We start from the raw sequence: 19,475 nt of genomic DNA, 5'->3' as shown, positions 1-19,475 counted from the left end.
ATGGCCAGATGACTCTCCGCCGAAATATCGTGGCAGGACGTTACTGATATCCGGCAGTTCTCCCGTGTTTTTATTGAACAATTTTGGTTTATATCTTTAAGAATGTCTGCCTATTGGTTATGGCTTTGCCATAATGGTAATACATGCTGCAGTTAAGCACATTGTGATCATTCTTTATTACGAAGGGGGAATGAAAATGAATAGAATTACTTCTTGACGCGGAAGTTATGAGTACAGTTGGAAGTGAACTTTAATTGTTGAAAGCAGTAACTGATTGCTTTTCTTTTTCTAGTATTTTTATTACATGTCCTATATTTTGTATTAGTTAATTTTTCCATTTATTGGATTACCATACATACTGCATTAATTCTGATTATTGTAAAGTGTACTTTTATGTAATGACACAATTTTAGAGACTTTACTGGTTTCATACAGATATGGTTTTATGTACAATGACTAAAGCGGCGAATGGAAATTTGTACCTAGGCTGGTAATCAACGCGGGTCTCCCGCTTACGAGGCGGGTGCGTTAGGCCAGTAAGCCACCTAGGCACTGCAGTCCACAGAACTGCACGGATTACCTGGTACGCCTCCCTCTTCGATCAAAATTCTCACTGCCGCCCCAGTCTGCTTTATCCTTCAACTCCACCTGGGTTTCAGGCTGGATCCCCCATTTACGTTCGATGTTGATGTGCTATTCTAGAACATGGAGAGCCTCGTAAATTCGTGTCTAAGGGGGAATTTAAAGTAGACTGGGGCGGCAGTGAGAATTTAGATCGAAGAGGGAGGCGTGCCAGGGTAATCCGTGCAATTGTGCCAACTTGTATATTATAGCCCGGCATTACTGATTTATTGGTAAGAAAAGTCATGTTCCATTAAGTTTCGGGTGTGCAGCCGCAAGAATTCTCCTTCTTCTTCTAATATATCAGTTGTATGACATTCAACCATCTTCAGAGTGAGCCGCAAGACTGCCACTCCAGTGCTCGTTTCGTCCCTTTATACTCGTGTACCGCGCAACTGCGCATGCGGCCACAGATCCAAATGCGCCAGATATGTTGGTCGGCGGCAGAGATGTGCACAAAGCGCGAGTTACATCTATGACTCCGCAGTCGATCCGTATTGGCATGTCGATATATCATTGTGAGCTGAAATGTGACGACGCCTTTGTAAGTTTATTAAACCAAGTACTGGATTCCATGATTTATCAAGGCTGAACGTTATACAGCCGAAGTATTAGAAGAAGGAGAATTCTTGCGGCTGCACACCCCAAACTTAATGGAACAGTCTTTGCGCCGCCAAAACCTGAAGATTCACATCAAGAAAAGTCATGTTTCATTAGTTTTAGTTTCCTATAAAAAAATTAAAAAAAACAATTAAAACTTCCTTATGTGTCTATGGATGTGATTCCACTATGTAGAAAACGCTATTATTAAGTAATTCTTGTGCAGAAAATAAAACTGGTACAAACCCAAAAAAAGTGATAATGTGATAGACTAAGAACCGAAAGGTCTCTGGTTGGATCCCAGGTCAGTCCTCGAACTTTTACCAGTCACGCATTGCTTCTTTCATTTCTGTTAATGAGTTTTGTTTGTGAAAAATGTTAAGTTATGCCGAGTTTGAGAACCCATGTGAAACTGTAGTCCCCCCCCTGTAAATGGCTAGGGAAGTCAGTTCAAAGACTGGAGGAAGGGAAAAGCAAACAACCTCTAACGAGACAGTGCCTAGTAATGCACTGTGGCGTTCATAACGATCTCCATATTGCTAACAGCTTAATCTTTCTGTTACTACACAACATGTCTTTAGGAGGACTGTAGACAAGAGACTGTTTGTCTAATTGGGGGCTTGTTTTACTTGACGGGCTACCACGACGACGGAGGTGTTCATACGAGAGTGAGTAGAATCCACAGAAGTTCTGCGAGACGCTACGGAAACAAACATCCGCAAGCATTATATAAATGGGAGCTTGGCAGCTACTGCAGCTGTTGCCCTCTAATGACTGTTTCGCCCTAAGAGAAAAAAATTGTTCAAATGGCTCTGAACACTATGGGACTAAACTTCTGAGGTCATCAGTCCCCTAGAACTCAGAACTACTTAAACATAACTAACCTAAGGACATCACACACATCCATGCCCGAGGCAGGATTCGAACCTGCGACCGTAGCGGTCGCACGGTTCCAGACTGTAGCGCCTAGAACCGCTCGGCCACCCCAGCCGGCCCTAAGAGACAGACATTTTTAGAGGGTTGACCTGTCCTCCCAATGCTCGTTGGCACACGTCCACCCTACACGCTAGTCACTGAAGCATTCCCAAGGCTGGCGGTACCAGAGGGCTCGACTCGTAGATTTGACCCATGGCTGAGGGTTGGGCTGGGTTGTTTTGCGGGAGGAGACCAAACAGCGAGGTCATCGTGAAACATCCCCTTAGAAAAATTTATGAATGGCTGTGCTGATAAACCCCTTACGTTATTTGATTTTCAAACCGCTGAGCAAAACTGAATGTACTCAGACACTTCTCTCTTTACTTATTCTGATCATCGCTAAACTGACACAATATTTTTTTTAGCGCAACGCAACCTGACTTTCAATAATCCCTACAAAAGAATGGCACTGACTAACAATAACCTATAACTTTCATGAATCACTTACCTTACAAAAATCTTCGTTACTCAAACTACTGCAATACAGCGAGCGCCAATACTGCCAGCTAAATAAAAGATTCTAACTACTGAAGGCACTAACTACTGACAGGCGTAGTCAGCAAATGAAAGGTTTTGATAGAGAACAAACAATGTATTTACCGTAATAATGTTCAAAAGGCATAATATACAGTATATAGCAGTTCATGACATCCGGTCTTACGAATTTCCTTTTTCTGACGGAGACACGCCCAGATCGTCCTCTCTCAAAACTCCGGCATCTCTCTCCCCACATCCACCACTGCTGGCGGCTCACCTCCAACTGCCCACCGCTACGCGCTGTTCACAGTCAGTTGCCAAACACTACAACAGCGAATATTCCAACAATGCAAGCCAGCCACAGACTGCACACAGCACAGTCAGTGATTTGCATACAGAGCTCTACGTGGCGTTACCAACATAGAAACCTAAAACAGCCTACTTACAATCGGTCTCATCGGATTAGGGAAGGATGGGGAAGGAAGTCGGCCGTGCCCTTTTCAAAGCAACCATCCCGGCATATGCCTGAAGAGATTTAGGGAAATCACGGTAAACCTAAATCAGGATGGCCGGACGCGGGATTGAACCGTCGCCCTCCCGAATGCAAGTCCAGTGTGCTAACCACTGCGGCTGCTCGCTCGGTACGGCTGAGGCAATCTCACGAAAGCAACTGAAGCATTTCTAGGGTTGTGGTATCAGAGGGCTCGAGCCGTTGAATTGGCTCACGGCTGAGGCAACATGGATACGCAAAATTCATACCCAGCCATACTGCCGCAGTTTCGTGAGGTACTTGCCATATAGACCCACACATCCGTCTCTATATGAAAAAAACAAGGACGTGGCGTGCGATATCCCATATCCACATTACCGCTAACTCCACACACTTGAATTGTAAGTATACCGATCTCTATAAATCAAATATCGCGTCCTCCGAAGGTGTATATTATTATCTTCGCTCCACATAGCAGCAAATCTGTTTCTTTTTATACTTTTAAGTTAGTGACAGTTTGCCCGTCGTAAGGAGTGAACATTATTCTTGTATTCAGTGTACGCTGCAGTTTTATTGCATTTTTAAAGTTAAATTTAACCATGGTGTGCGGAATTTTTTGAGATCAGCGACTGTATTATAAATTTACTACGTTTTGCGTCCATGGGAAACTTCTTCAATGGCTCTACCCCCGTTCCACTAGGTGAGTTTCTCTACTTTTTGGCTACTAGCACCATCTCCCGTAAATATTACATCCTAATGTATTTAATAGCTTTTGTCGACGTCGTGGTGTAGACGGCCCAGCATGAGGTGAGGTGGGAGAAGACACTAGGACGGCGCTGCTTGCCCACTCACCCGTACTGTCCAGTTCAAGCTCGCTTCTTCCTTCGAAGCTCTGCACGGCAACCAAGCTCATATTTTTCCTAAATACGTAGTTTACTGCGGAGACAATTTCTGGGTGCTACGCGAAACTGATAAAACTTCACTATACTGATAGCAATGCACTTCTCAGAGCTGCACTGTTCGCACACTAAATATTACACATTCATTGAAGTCACGCTTACAGCCAGTCACTGCAATCCACCAAACTTTTGATTGTGGGGACGATCACCAATCCTACAGTTCCGTTAACGCAGCGCCCGAGATATGCATGAATATCAGCTCAAACTGGTGTAAGCACGTGATTCCGTTCAACCTCGTGTATTACGTGAACCATCGTCACTGTAATGTGATATGTACAAAGGTTTAAGGGGTTTTTCATAATAGTTACGACATGTATATTCCTAGCTTTTCTTATTGTCAGTGTAGTGTACATAGAAGAAATGAAAAGTGAGTACATTCAATACTAAAATGTAATGAATATTATATTCCTATGCTATATACTCATCTGTATGGTGTAAAAGTGCTATCCTCCTCGTTTAACTAGGAGGTAATTTTGATATTAGAAAGAAGGACAGCGTTGGCCGCAATATTGATGATTTATTGACAGCAAAATCGATTTTCAATCACGTAGTGATCATCTTCAGTGCTGTGGTGTACAAATTAAACTCATAGGCACTGGTGTCAAGTTATAATCAGCAACCAAAGCTATGAAACGATCACAATGACCATCAATATTACCGCCTACGCTGACCTTCTTTCTAATTTCACGTATATGGTCGTTGTGCATGCAGTACTCTATGGAGTCGCCAATCAAGACAATTTTGATCCATGGGTATTGATTATCCAGTGAAAACACTATTTCACACAGTTTCTTCTCATTTTATTTCTCATTTTTACCTATTTATCATAGTGAAGTATTTCATACACGTCCAAACAAAAGATTTTTGTGTGCGCTGTGCAAGTTCTTACAGATCACACTCTGACAACAGAATGCAGCCTGATCGCTGAAGAAACGCAGACAAACTGGGACTGTTCTATATATGAAATTATATATGAAATTATAGCTTTCCAGGATGTTCTAAAAGCTATTTGTTCAAACTGGAGATTATAATAACATCCGGCTTTACAAATAGTAATCATTCAAGTGTAAAAAAATCATTTTATGATACAAAAGTCTGAGAAATAAAACAACAACGAAAGTTATTTCATTTAGTTTCAAAAATAAATTTAACGATTTCTAGATATGCCACTAACGATTATTAATTTGATGAATAGTACGATGTTGTTTATCACTATATCAATTAAACTTAGAAAATAAACATTAGAAAGAAATATGAATATCAGATTAAGTTTTACATAGCTACGTACTTAGAATATATGTTACCGCAAAAAGAAATCTGTAGGATGACTAATTTTCGTAACACAACATAGTCAACTAGACGCATGCAAAAAAGTTACCACGTTAGGAACGAATTGGGAAAGGTGTAAAATTTCGTGAATGCACCAGTGTACTGCGTAATTATACGAGAAACATGAATCTCATACCTTATAGCCGGAAGTCGGAATAAGCATTACCGGAAAGAAGGTGGAATCGCAAAGTTCTATTAAGACAAGAAGTTGTAAATCTTGGTTAGTTATACATTGTTTCGAAGCTACATCTGTGCGATCTTCATAAACTGAACCACTTCTGCACGCGCGTCACAAAGAAGACAAACTGAGAACGCTTAGCAATCCAAATGCTGTAGCGCGTTTAGCATAGACACGACTTGCGTTGCTGAGACGGTGTCCCGTGTTGCAGGATGGACCCCTCTGGCAAGGTGGCGCTGATCACGGGGGCGGCCGGCGGCCTGGGCAGAGCCTTCAGCAGGGCGCTGCTGGCTGCAGGCGCCAAGGTGAGTGTTTCCTCTCTTACCTCACTTACAGCCTCGGCACATACCATGCCAAACAGCCTGTCTATTATACGACTAACGCTACCACTAACATGATGTACAAACCTTCTCATGCAACACCCTATTTGTTCTTAAGTCTTTGTCTTTCGAGTCCTTCCTTTCCTGCTTTGGCTCCGTCCGTTACCTTCGACTTCAGTTTTCAAGACCACTCTTGAAAATAGCTACGTACCGATATGTTGAGATGATTAGTCCCGACAGTAGTCAATATAGTATGTAGTAGTACAACTAATAGGTTATTAAGTTAACTAATCCTTCCTTCCCTTCATGATAGAACAACTTTATAATTACAATTGAAAACCGGACTGTAAAGATAAGACGCAATTACTAGCCAACAGTGGGATATACAAAATTATTTGTTCTGGGTCTGATAAGTTTTATTTTCCTCAATCAGGCAGATACGTTGCAGAATTATGACTCCATACTTGCTCAGCATGTACTTTGCGAATGACGCAGCTACACTACTGGCCATTAAAATTGCTACACCACGAAGGTGACGTGCTACAGACACAAAATTTAACCGACAGGAAGAAGATGCTGTGATATGCAAATGTTTAGCTTTTCAGAGCATTCACACAACATTGGCGCCGGTGGCGACACCTATAATGTGCTGACATGAGGAAAGTTTCCAACCGATTTCTCATACACAAACAGCAGTAGACCGGCGTTGCCTGGTGAAACGTTGTTGTGATGCCTCGTGTAAGGAGGAGAAATGCGTACCATCACATTTCCGACTTTGATAAAGGTCGGATTTTAGCCTATCGCGATTGCGGTTTATCGTATCGCGACATTGCTGCTCGCGTTGGTCGAGATCCAATGACTGTTAGCAGAATATGGAATCGGTGCGTTCAGGAGGGTAATACGGAACGCCGTGCTGGATTCCAACGGCCTCGTATCACTACCAGCGAGATGACAAGCATCTTATCCGCATGGCCGTAACGGGTCGTGCAGCCACGTATCAAGGCGTATCAAGGCCGCTATTACGGTCAGAGGTGGTTGTTCTGGGTACTGATTTCTCAGGATCTATGCACCATCATCTGCATTTCTTTTTGATGCAGCTATTTTAATGGTCAGTAGTGTAGTAGCCACAGCACCGTGTCCTACAATGGGCAAACAAAGGCCGAGAGCTTAATCTCCTGGGAATCAACAGACGTGGCGCACAGTCCTGACTATAGTGAACACAGTACAGTATTACCCCTCTTCTAAACTTACTCAATCCTCGCAGTTTTCCAATGGTTCCTGCCATCTATTCCATTCTATTCCTCCATTTCTCCTGTATTTATTTACTTAATTGTGACTGTCTATGCACTCCATATACACAATGCTACCCAGAAGTTCCCGAAATTTATATGACCCGCGCTTACAAATGGCAATCAACCAAACGCGGCTAGGAGCAGCGTAATACACGCTCGTGTGCCAGCGTCTCTAGCGGTTTCCATCTAACTGAACGTGTTGCTGTTAGTGGATAAGCTGCGATTTTGCAACGATCGACCTAAGAAAACAGCGTAGCTGTATCAGGTTCTGTTTTAAACTTGGTAAAACAGTTCCAGAAACGCACAAAATGTTAGTGCAAGTATTCGGCAATGACACCTTGAGTAACACAAATATATGACTGGTTCAACCGTTTTAAAACTGGCCGGACGCCTGTTGACAACGATAAATGTTCGGGACGACTACCTACCGACATTACACCAGATAATATCAGTGCTGTTCGGAATGTCATTATGAAAGATCGGAGGCAGATAATCCACGACGTCTGTAATATTGTGAGAAAATCATATGATGCTTGTCTGCGAATTATGTCAGAAAAATTGAACATATGAGGATTGTCCCATAATTCGTGTCATGATTGCTGAGAGATGATCAGAAAGAGCATCGCATGAATGTCTGCAGGGAACTGAAAGAACTGCTTCGAATTGACTCAGGTTTTTTTCTACAGTTGTTACAGGTGTCTAAAATGTCTTTATAGATTAACCCTGAATCTAAGCAGCAATCATCCCGGTAGAAAAACCCATCTTCACCTCGGCCAAAGAAAGCCCGTCAAGTTCAGAGCAACATCGAATCCTTCGATACTCATGAGTAGTGAGTCGTGCTCTCCAGGCGTGCGCTGCTGGTTACACTTGCATGCGTTTGTTTGACGTGTGTGCGACCCCCATGACTGGCTGGCCACGACCGCCACACATTTTTGTTCCCGTAATTATTTGATGGCACCTGAAGATGAAGTTTTGAGCTTCGAAACCGGCACTTGAATAAATTAAGAAAACTGCTGGCCACTGAAGCGGATTTTTATTCTATAAACATATTCCTCAGTTGCAGATGATCACCTGGTCAAATATTTTGTACATTTTGCAGCATTATGTACTGCGTACAGCAAAGGAGCGGCTCGGAGTCGATTACTGTTTGTATCAGCAAGATAATGCACCCTGTTACAAAGCAGCATCTTTGAAACAATGGTTTGTCGGCAGTAACATTCTTGAAATGTGAAAGCACTTGGTTTGCACTTCTAACCTTCGTGTTTACATTTTTGAACTACATAACCTTATGTTTCTAAATGTGATTTATGTCTGATCTTTAAGCTGTTCAGCCAGTATACTGAGACCTGAATATAATTTGACTATACAACCGTGTAACGCTATGAATATACGACGGTGAGTCAAATGAAAACCTAAAATTTTTCTTAAAGTATTATTTATCGTGCGGAAGTGGTACAAAGCTGTATCACTTTTCAACATAATCTCCCCCACGCACAATGCAAGTCCTCCAGCGCTTACAAAGTGCATAAATTCCTTTAGAAAAAAATTCTTTTGGTAGTCCGCGCAACCACTCATGCACCGCGTGGCGTACCTCTTCATCAGAACGGAACTTCTTTCCTCCCATTGCGTCTTTGAATGGTCCAAACATATGGAAATCACTTGGGGCAAGGTCTGGTGAGTATGGTGGATGAGGAAGACACTCAAACTGCAGATCTGTGTTGCAACTGTTGTACTGGTAGTGTGGGGCCTTGCGTTGTCATGTTTCGAAAGGACACCTGTTGAAAACAATCCACGTCGCTTTGATTTGATTGCAGGCCTCAGATAATTTTTTAGGAGATCTGTATATGATGCACTGGTGACAGTGCTCCCTCTAGGCATGTAATGCTCCAAAATGATGCCTTTTTCGTCCCAAAAGAGAGTCAGCATAACCTTCCCTGCTGATGGTTCTGTTCGATATTTCTTTGATTTTGGTGATGAGGAATGGCGCCATTCCTTGCTCGCTCTCTTAATTTCCGGTTGGTGGAAGTCCCCAGTAACGATTCTTGCAAGGAAGCCATCACCTTCTCGTTCAAAGTGCCGAAGAAGATCTTCAGAAGCATCAACACGTCGTTCTCTCATTTCAGGAGCAGCTGCCGTGGCACCCATCTTGCAGACACTTTGTGAAACTGGAGCACATCATTCACAATGTGGTGTTCTGACCCATAACTAATCTGTAAACATGCTACAATGTCATTCAGTGTCACTCGGCGGTTTTCCTTCACTATTGCTTCAAGTGCTGTAATGTTCTGTGGAATCACAACTCGTTGTGCCTGACCTGGACGAGGAGCATCTTCCACTGAAGTCACACCATTTGCGAACTTCCTACTCCATTCGTAGACTTCCTGGTGTGACAAACATGCATCACCGTACTGAACCTTTATTGTCGATAAATTTCAATAGGTTTCACACCTTCACTATGCAGAAACCGAAGAACAGAACGCTGTTCTACCCTGGTGCAAGTCGCAAGTGAGGCGGCGATTTTTACACTGATACTGCGACGGTATGCGTGCATCTGCACTATGCTGCCACCTAAAGGCCATTCTGCACGCTGTTGTAGCATGCTTACCAACTTACAGAATAACGGCGCGAAATTTCGATCTGTTATTACAAATTTAAGGTTTTCATTTGACTCTCCTTCGTATAATGGTTCAGAATTTACTGAAAGCAGTATTCACAATACAATAGGGAGTTTGACCTAGTGTCTGTGACTGATAACTTTCCAACAGTCAAGACTGTGGTATTAACTGATATATTGAACAACCACGCACAGTTACTGACACCAGTTGGGATATGTATAGACTTGTGTAAATGTTCACTATTTCCCAAATTCGAATTATAAAGTTTTGTCATGGCCCTGATGTTAAGTGTTATCTGCACAAGGTTGACAAGAAAGCTGAGCTCGGCTCTGCCACCCTACTTGTAATGTAGCACTCTGCTCGATCCTGAAATCAATCACCTGGCTTTTTCTAAAAGTGTTTAAATAAATCACGCAACAATATAACGTGTGTCACTTTCGGTCGGTTTTCAATCGTCAAACAGAAAATATATTAGGATCCAGAATTAAGTAACTCAAAAACTCCATTTCAGTTAAGTTTCTGTATTTTAATTGTGAGAGCATAAACGATTAAAAGGTTTCATATTCGAAAGTATGAGCAGGTCTCTATTAAATATTATTTTCACTAAAAATAACTTGGATATTTATTGTCGCTAACAATAACTTGGATATTTATATTGTACATATAACAGGAAGCTCTTGTATTAAACATATCTAGAAAACTCGTATTCTTTCATTCGGTAGGTGCACTGAAAATGGTGATAAAGCGATGTTATAACTACCAGAGTTCATGTATGGTAATTGTGAAACAGATACCCAGACAATGTTCTGTTAAGTAAGAACTGAATTTCTACAATGTATTTCACGAAATAAGTATCTTCCCCAGCCATATCGCTCAAACATTTCTCGTCGCAGCAAATGCAGAGGTAATGGCAGATGCTACCTTATTCAGCGTACACCGAGATGGAGAAAACGGCGTGCAGAGATGAAAACTCCGTACCGACACGTAAAACGCAAGCCCGACAAGAAGTAAGACAACCACACGAGTGACATCACTTACCCGTAACAAAATTACCTATTAGCAGAAAAGATTTTCTCCGTGCATGTACTTGGGAACCAAGCTCCCATGGCAAAGACTAGAAAACTGCTCTCACTTATCCTTTAAAAATGGAATGGCCTGCTAAGAGTTCCGACCTGAACCTAATGGAATAGCTTTGGAACGAGTGAGAACGTCGATGTAGTTCCCGAACCCAGCGTCCAACATGACTGCGTTCTCTGGAGTCGGGTCTTCAGGAAGAATGGGCTGCCACTCTTCTGCAGACATACGGAAACCTATATGAAAGTGTTCCCAGCTGAGTTCAAACCACCATAAAGACAAAGGATGCGCATGACCCATACCTAACATTCTGCGTGGTGTCTGTTTGTTCTAAGTCGTGTCTCCCTACTACTTTCGCGCAACGACGCTCTGAGCGTGTTTTTTAGGGAATTGACTAGTTTGAACCTGGGACCTGTTGCTGGTAAGGAGACGCCAGACCACACATGACATGTAGAGTTCAGAAGAGTTCAGTGAGACTAGCGATGATATAATCAAATAATTATTGATTTCAGCGTCAGTTCCACTGCACTCCCTGTAAAAGAATCTTAATACTAACTAAATTTAGTGGAAGGGGTTCAAGGCTTTCCTATTTTTAGTTAGCTGGTAAAATAACGTCGAAAAAGCAGTTAAATTTACCATTGGAAATTTTATTCTACTCACAAAACATTGTTTATAAATTGCACTATTGATAAAAGGAAATATTTTAATACAGGATGATAAAAACCAACTGCGTTCAACAAAAATGTGAACGAATATTCCCTGAATGGGTTTCCAAGTTCTACAATGGATCGAAGGATGACCTATGCCATATCACATCTATAATCTAGATTTAAGTTTCATAAAAGAGAAAACTATCAAAATGGTCTACAGTGACCCTCAATTATCTTTAATTACTTATCTAACTTGTCGTAAATTACAGTGGCTGATGTGGCTTCTCAATAATTATATAACAGAAAAATCATCCCGTTTCAGATTTTTACTTCAAGTAGCAAATGTGAACACCCTGAGTTTTAAGTGACGATCGACACTAGTATTACGTAAAACGGGGATGTAACAGATGAGACTTCTGCAGTTCTGAGTGAAGCATTATGCGCTCAAAAATGCGGCATCGCGTGCGTTAGTTACCTTGTCGGTGTTTAGGCAGCGTCAGGGGGTGGCGGGCGGCACAGCTCCACGCACCTCGCCATCTCAGAAGCAACTCTCCCCTAACTTCTCCTTACTACAATTTACCGAAGTTGGTTTAAAAAAACTATCTGGCTGTGTTTTCAACTGACCAATCAGGGTCTCAATGTTAACCTTAAGCTCTGCCTACAAAAATTCTATCCAATGAGAAACGTTATACTTCTCGTGGTGGGGCAATGTTTTTAACGTTTGCAACGTAACAGAGATGCGAAAAAGTCTCACGCTAAAACTTGCAGCTGGTGTGGCCCTTTTAGTGTTATCGTAAGATCTATACTGTTCTTCTGGAGGGCTCTATCTTTTAACATGGGCTGGGGTGGTCTTGGCGGTCGGCTGGCGACGTGGGTGTCCGTCCCTTATCGTAGGGCCTTCTAGCTTAACACGGTTCTGCTCTCGGCTTCTGTTCTCGTTTCTCCCCTCGGAACTGCGTCTGTTTCACGGTGGGAAGGTATGACATGCATTTAGGCTTTCTTGTGTTAATCTGTGGTATTCCATTTGTTCGCTCGTTGATTGTTTAACTTTGGTTAATTTATTGTCAGTATTTATTTGGAGCTATGTGACATACTGCCGGATTTGCTATCATGTCACGGTTTTCATGGAAGGTTTTGGATTTGCCTGACACCTTACACATATCAGTGTTTCCTAAGGTCTCCAGTAACTTTTGATCAAATAGTGTACTCATTGGCCGGCTACTGCAAACTGCTTACAAATCGCTTGTGTGTCTCATCTTAGAATATTATTCGAGTGTATGGTACCCATACCAAATAGGGTTAATATGTGATACTGAACGTATGTAACGAAGGTCGACACGAATAGTCGCAAGTTTGTATTACTCAACGGAGAACATTACGGAAATGTTGAATAATTGTATCTGGCAGAACCCATGAACTTAGACGCTGATTATTCGGCGAAGCCCTATTTACAAATTTTCAGAAAACAATATTAGGTGAAAAATCTAGTAATATTAATCAGTCCCATGCGTTAGTGACCGCGAAGGCAAGATGATGCTGATAACAACACACACACACACACACACACACACAGAGGCATTTAAGCAATCATTATCCCCGCTTCCACTACGCGTTTGAACCGAGAATAAACCTAAACAAGAGGTACCGTGCCAAGTACCCTCTGCCATGAACTTCATAGTGGCACGCAAAGTATGTATGTAAAAATATATCCAGAGGAAGACAGTTATCCAAAATTAGAACGCAGCTTTAATTTTTCTAATTTTTCTACTTCACAAGAAAGGGGACACACACACACAAACACACACACACACACACACACACACACACACACACAAATACCGTCAGCCCCCTCCACGTAATGTACAAGATATTCACTAAAATTATCTGAAAAAGCATGGAAAAGACGTTATATTTAAGTCAAGCAAAGGAAGAGAGGAAGGTGCTCTAATTAGAAGTGAATGTAGGACAATTTAGCACTGGTAAGTTGCGAATGAACTTGTAGAACAGAGCTGTGAATGTGTGTCACTGCTCTACCATTAGCATATTTTCAGAACATTTTTGACTCAGTACGAAAAAAACTCTGCACTTACAGACCTTGAGAAACAAGTCATTGGTTGTAACCATGTTGGTATGCTGATTCTTGGGATTATAACTTGGTAATAAATTCAGTTGGGAGCAACATACTAACGAACTGCTAAAGCACGTAAACAAGTCTGTGTTTGCAACGCGAATGATGTCAGACATAGGAGATATAAATATAAGAAACTGGCATATTTTGCTTATTTTCACTCCATTATGTCATATGGTTTCATATTTTGGGGTAACTCCACAAGCAGAGAAAAATTTTTAGAGTACAGAAGCGTATAATAAGAGGAATGAGTAGTGTAAATCCAAGAACATCATGTCGAAACCTGTTCAAAGAATTTGGCATATTAACCATGGCTTCTCAGTACATTTATTCCTTAATGAAGTTTGTTGTAAATAATACATCTCTTTTTCCAACTAACTGCTTAGTACACAGTATCAATACTAGGAATAAGAACAATATACATAAAGATTTAAAATCACTTACTCTTACCCAGAAAGGAGTCCAGTATTCACCAACGCTTGTTTTCAATAAGTTACCAACAACCATTAAGAGTTTAATTTCAGACAAGGCACAATTTAAACATAATTTAAAAGAATTTTTGGTGGCCAACTCCTTCTATTCCATCCATGAGTTTCTCAACAAGTGCAGTAGACCATTTTAATGAAAATTTATTATACTTTAATTTTTGATAATACTTGGTTGTAACAGCCAAGTAACTACCTACTGTGTGAATGATGGCTGTATGGCAAGCAGATGTAAGACTTAAGTCTGTAAATAGTGGAGGTTTAATTTTAAATCCTGTATATAATCTGACAGTTCAGAACTGAGGATCACTGAAATTAATAATTTACTTTAATTTTTGATAATACTTGGTTTCAATAGACAAGAAACTAGCAAATGTCCGAATGATGGATATAATGAAAGCAGATGTACGTATTAAACCTGTAAATATTAGAAGTTTAAATTTAATTCATGTACATAATTTTATTGTTTATTGACTGGGGTTCATTAAAATTAATGAAACTCAAGTTTTTATAATTACATTTTTGTAATGTGTTTATCTGAGATGTTCCACACCCAGGAGGATTCCCTCTTTTATGGGTCTATGGAATGAATAATTAATCTAATCTGAAGAATATGCGAGCAGAGTGAAGTTCTGTCCTCAGCGACATCATTCTGGAATTGTATTATCAAGGACGTATCGTACAGATATGTACTACAGACAATGTCATCAACGGGGATGCTGGACTTCAACCAAGCACTGCCTGGAATCCAGCACTGGCTGCCATTAAATTACGAGGAGCGTGCAATAAATAATGCAACACATTCTTTTCCGCCAATTTCGATTGAAAAAAATGCGGAATTTTTTGTGAGACATCGAGGAATATTCCCGCTTCAGCCCCTTACAGTTTCGTGAAGTTCCGATAGGTGGCCTTCGTAATGGAGATGCGTTCCAAGCAGAGAGACGTCTTCAAGTTTCTTGTGGCGGAAAATAAGAGTATCGCAGAAATTCATAGCCGCTTGCAGAATGTCTACGGAGACCTGTCAATGAACAAAAGCACGGCGAGTCGTTGGGCGATGCGTCTGTTATCAACATTACAAGTTCGTGCAAAAAGGTCGCACATAGCAGTGACTCCTGAAATATTGGAACGTGTGAAAACTGTCGATCGAGGTGATTGCCGGATCACAATGAAGCAGCTCCCTGCTCTCTGTTGGTTGTGCTGACACACTCACCCACCAGCTGGGGTACTCAGAGGTGGGTGCTCGCTGGGGTCCTCCATGGAGGTTAAAATAAGAGGAGTTGTCATGACGTTACAAACTTGAAGCCGACCCAAGTGAAGATCCCCCATGTTGTTGTTGTTGTTGTTGTGGTCTTCAGTCCTGAGACTGGTTTGATGCAGCTCTCCATGCTACTCTGTCCTGTGCAAGCTTCTTCATCTCCCAGTACCTACTGCAACCTACATCCTTCTGAATCTGCTTAGTGTATTTATCTCTTGGTCTCCCCCTACGATTTTTACCCTCCGCGCTGCCCTCCAATACTAAATTGGTGATCCCTTGATGCCTCAGAACATGTACTACCAACCGATCCCTTCTTCTGGTCAAGTTGTGCCACAAACTTCTCTTCTCCCCAATCCTATTCAATACTTCCTCATTAGTTATGTGATCTACCCATCTAATCTTCAGCATTCTTCTGTAGCACCACATTTCGAAAGCTTCTATTCTCTTCTTGTCCAAACTATTTACCGTCTATGTTTCATTTCCATACATGGCTACACTCCATACAAATACTTTCAGAAACGACTTCCTGACACTTAAATCTATACTCGATGTTAACAAATTCCTCTTCTTCAGAAACGCTTTCCTTGCCATTGCCAATCTACATTTTATATCCTCTCTACTTCGACCATCATCAGTTATTTTGCTCCCCAAATAGCAAAACTCCTTTACTACTTTAAGTGTCTCATTTCCTAATCTAATTCCCTCAGCATCGCCCGACTTAATTCGATTACATTCCATTATCCTCGTTTTGCTTTTGTTGATGTTCATCTTATATCCTCCCTTCAAGACACCATCCATTCCATTCAACTGCTCTTCCAAGTCCTTTGCTGTCTCTGACAGAATTACAATGTCATCGGCGAACCTCAAAGTTTTTATTTCTTCTCCATGGATTTTAATACCTACTCCGAATTTTTCTTTTGTTTCCTTTACTGCTTGTTTAATATACAGATTGAATAACATAGGGGATAGGCTACAACCCTGTCTTACTCCCTTCCCAACCACTGCTTCCCTTTCATGTCCCTCAACTCTTATAACTGCCACCTGGTTTCTGTACAAATTGTAAATAGCCTTTCGCTCCCTGTATTTTACCCCTGCCACCTTTAGAATTTGAAAGAGAGTATTCCAGTCAGCACTGCAAAAGCTTTCTCTAAGTCTACAAATGCTAGAAACTTAGGTTTGCCTTTCCTTAATCTTTGTTCTAAGATAAGTCGTAAGGTCAGTATTGCCTCACGTGTTCCAGTATTTCTACGGAATTCAAACTGATCTTCCCCGAGGTCGGCTTCTACTAGTTTTTCCATTCGTCTGTAAAGAATTCGTGTGAGTATTTTGCAGCTGTGGCTTATTAAACTGATTGTTCGGTAATTTTCACATCTGTCAGCACCTGCTTTCTTTGGGATTGGAATTATCATATTCTTCTTGAAGTCTGAGGGTATTTCGCCTGTTTCATACATCTTGCTCACCAGATGGTAGAGTTTTGTCAGGACTGGCTCTCCCAAGGCCGTCAGTAGTTCCAATGGAATGTTATCTACTCCGGGGGCCTTGTTTCGACTCAGGTCTTTCAGTGCTCTGTCAAACTCTTCACGCATTATCGTATCTTCCATTTCATCTTCATCTACATCCTCTTCCATTTCCATAATATTGTCCTCAAGTACATCGCCCTTGTATAGGCCCTCTATATACTCCTTCCACCTTTCTGCTTTCCCTTCTTTGCTTAGAACTGGGTTTCCATCTGAGCTCTTGATGTTCATACAATTGGTCCTCTTATCTCCAAAGGTCTCTTTAATTTTCCTGTAGGCAGTATCTATCTTACCCCTAGTGAGATAAGCCTCTACATCCTTACATTTGCCCTCTAGCCATCCCTGCTTAGCCATTTTGCACTTCCTGTCGATCTCATTTTTCAGACGTTTGTATTCCTTTTTGCCTGCTTCATTTACTGCATTTTTATATTTTCTCCTTTCATCAATTAAATTCAACATTTCTTCTGTTACCCAAGGATTTCTACTAGCCCTCGTCTTTTTACCTACTTGATCCTCTGCTGCCTTCACTACTTCATCCCTCAAAGCTACCCATTCTTCTTCTACTGTATTTCTTTCCCCCATTCCTGTCAATTGTTCCCTTATGCTCTCCCTGAAACTCTGTACAGCCTCTGGTTTAGTCAGTTTATCCAGGTCCCATCTCCTTAAATTCCCACCTTTTTGCAGTTTCTTGAGTTTTAATCTACAGCTCATAACCAATAGATCGTGGTCAGAGTCCACATCTGCCCCTGGAAATGTCTTACAATTTAAAACCTGGTTCCTAAATCTATGTATTACCATTATATAATCTATCTGATACCCTTTGGTGTCTCCAGGGTTCTTCCATGTATACAACCTTCTATCATGATTCTTAAACCAAGTGTTAGCTATGATTAAGTTGTGCTCTGTGCAAAATTCTACCAGGCGGCTTCCTCTTTCATTTCTTAGCCCCAATCCATATTCACCTACTACGTTTCCTTCTCTCCCTTTTCCTACACTCGAATTCCAGTCACCCACGACTATTAAATTTTCGTCTCCCTTCACTATCTGAATAATTTCTTTTATTTCATCATACATTTCTTCAATTTCTTCGTCATCTGCAGAGCTAGATGGTATATAAACTTGTACTACTGTAGTAGTTGTGGGCTTCGTATCTATCTTGGCCACAATAATGCGTTCACTATGCTGTTTGTAGTAGCTTACCCGCATTCCTATTTTCCTATTCATTATTAAACCTACTCCTGCATTACCCCTATTTGACTTTGTATTTATAACCCTGTATTCGCCTGACCAGAAGTCTTGTTCCTCCTGCCACCGAACGTCACTAATTCCCACTATATCTAACTTTAACCTATCCATTTCCCTTTTTAAATTTTCTAACCTACCTGCCCGATTAAGGGATCAGACAATCCACGCTCCGATTCGTAGAACGCCAGTTTTCTTTCTCCTGATAACGACATCCTCTTGAGTAGTCCCCGCCCGGAGATCCGAATGGGGGACTATTTTACCTCCGGAATATTTTACCCAAGAGGACGCCAAACTACCCGAAAACATTCGCTTCTGGTGGTCTGATTCCCTGTAGTCGTGAAGTGTTTTGATAAAAAATGCCGGCTTGCGTCGCTTACGGGTGTACTAATCGTTTTGATTGTAGTCTAAAGTTTGAACAAATCACATTTCATTCGTAAGTGGACTTATTTAATCTCTATTTTCTTATGTATACTTGAAATTCTGATGCACTGTAAAGTTTTACAGTATGGTTTTATTTCTGTGATTTGACTTTAGATTTCCTATCAATCCAATGCGAGGAGCTCTCTGGAGGTGAGCAATACACTTGGTTTTCATTGTTTGGTTATTCCCAAGTAACTGAAGAGTCCTGGCAAGAAGTATCCTGGAAAAGGGGACTATTTTAAAATGCGATAATGTAATATAAAAGTAATGTAACTATATGTAGTTAATTAAATCTTCAGTAAAATGTGTAGAACACCTGTTACAGTGGTTAAATTATAAGTACTTAAAGGGTTACATATTTGTTAAAGCAGAGTTCCCCATCTAAGGCCAGGCTATTTAGATCATTACATTAATCACTGTGTTGTCGTGTTACCCTGTAAATTGCTGTTATTTGCCACACTGATTGTCACTTGGTAGGTACAATTTAAAAACAAAGCAGATGTGTAAACTACAATGGGCCCGACAACCTTAAATTATCCCTGCATATATCTATGGGACACCAAAGGAAATAAGGTACGTTTCTTGCAAACTTAAACATTTAAAATTTGCATTTGACTTGAAAATGCAACGAATACAAATCGGTGCCTCTAAACTACCAGTCATTGTTTTGGAGTTCTGACTTTATCAATTATCGACAAAAACACAATGAAAGTGAATAGAAATGGATTACGAAAGCACGCTTTTCATAGCACATACTACTCTTCTCGGTTATTCGAAATGTATAAACAAAAAGGAATCACAGTACTGAGGCCAGAAGCGTTATATTTTCGTGTCGTATTACTGTA

The 19,475-nt window shown here is 41.1% G+C and overlaps 1 protein-coding gene across 1 annotated transcript in view; it reads left to right on the top strand.

Annotated features, from left to right (window-relative positions):
- The window catches only part of LOC126176620 (15-hydroxyprostaglandin dehydrogenase [NAD(+)]-like), a 93,174-nt gene that overhangs the window by 36,662 nt on the left and 37,037 nt on the right, over positions 1-19,475 (top strand). The window contains exon 2 of the mRNA XM_049923780.1: positions 5,841-5,934. Within this exon, the coding sequence (XP_049779737.1) occupies positions 5,841-5,934 (94 nt within the window). The remainder of the gene's footprint in view (positions 1-5,840; positions 5,935-19,475) is intronic.

The sequence above is a fragment of the Schistocerca cancellata genome, chromosome 3, assembly GCF_023864275.1.
Source record: "Schistocerca cancellata isolate TAMUIC-IGC-003103 chromosome 3, iqSchCanc2.1, whole genome shotgun sequence".
NCBI classification, from domain to species: Eukaryota; Metazoa; Arthropoda; class Insecta; order Orthoptera; family Acrididae; genus Schistocerca; species Schistocerca cancellata.
This window is presented reverse-complemented; position numbering and strand designations above follow the sequence as displayed.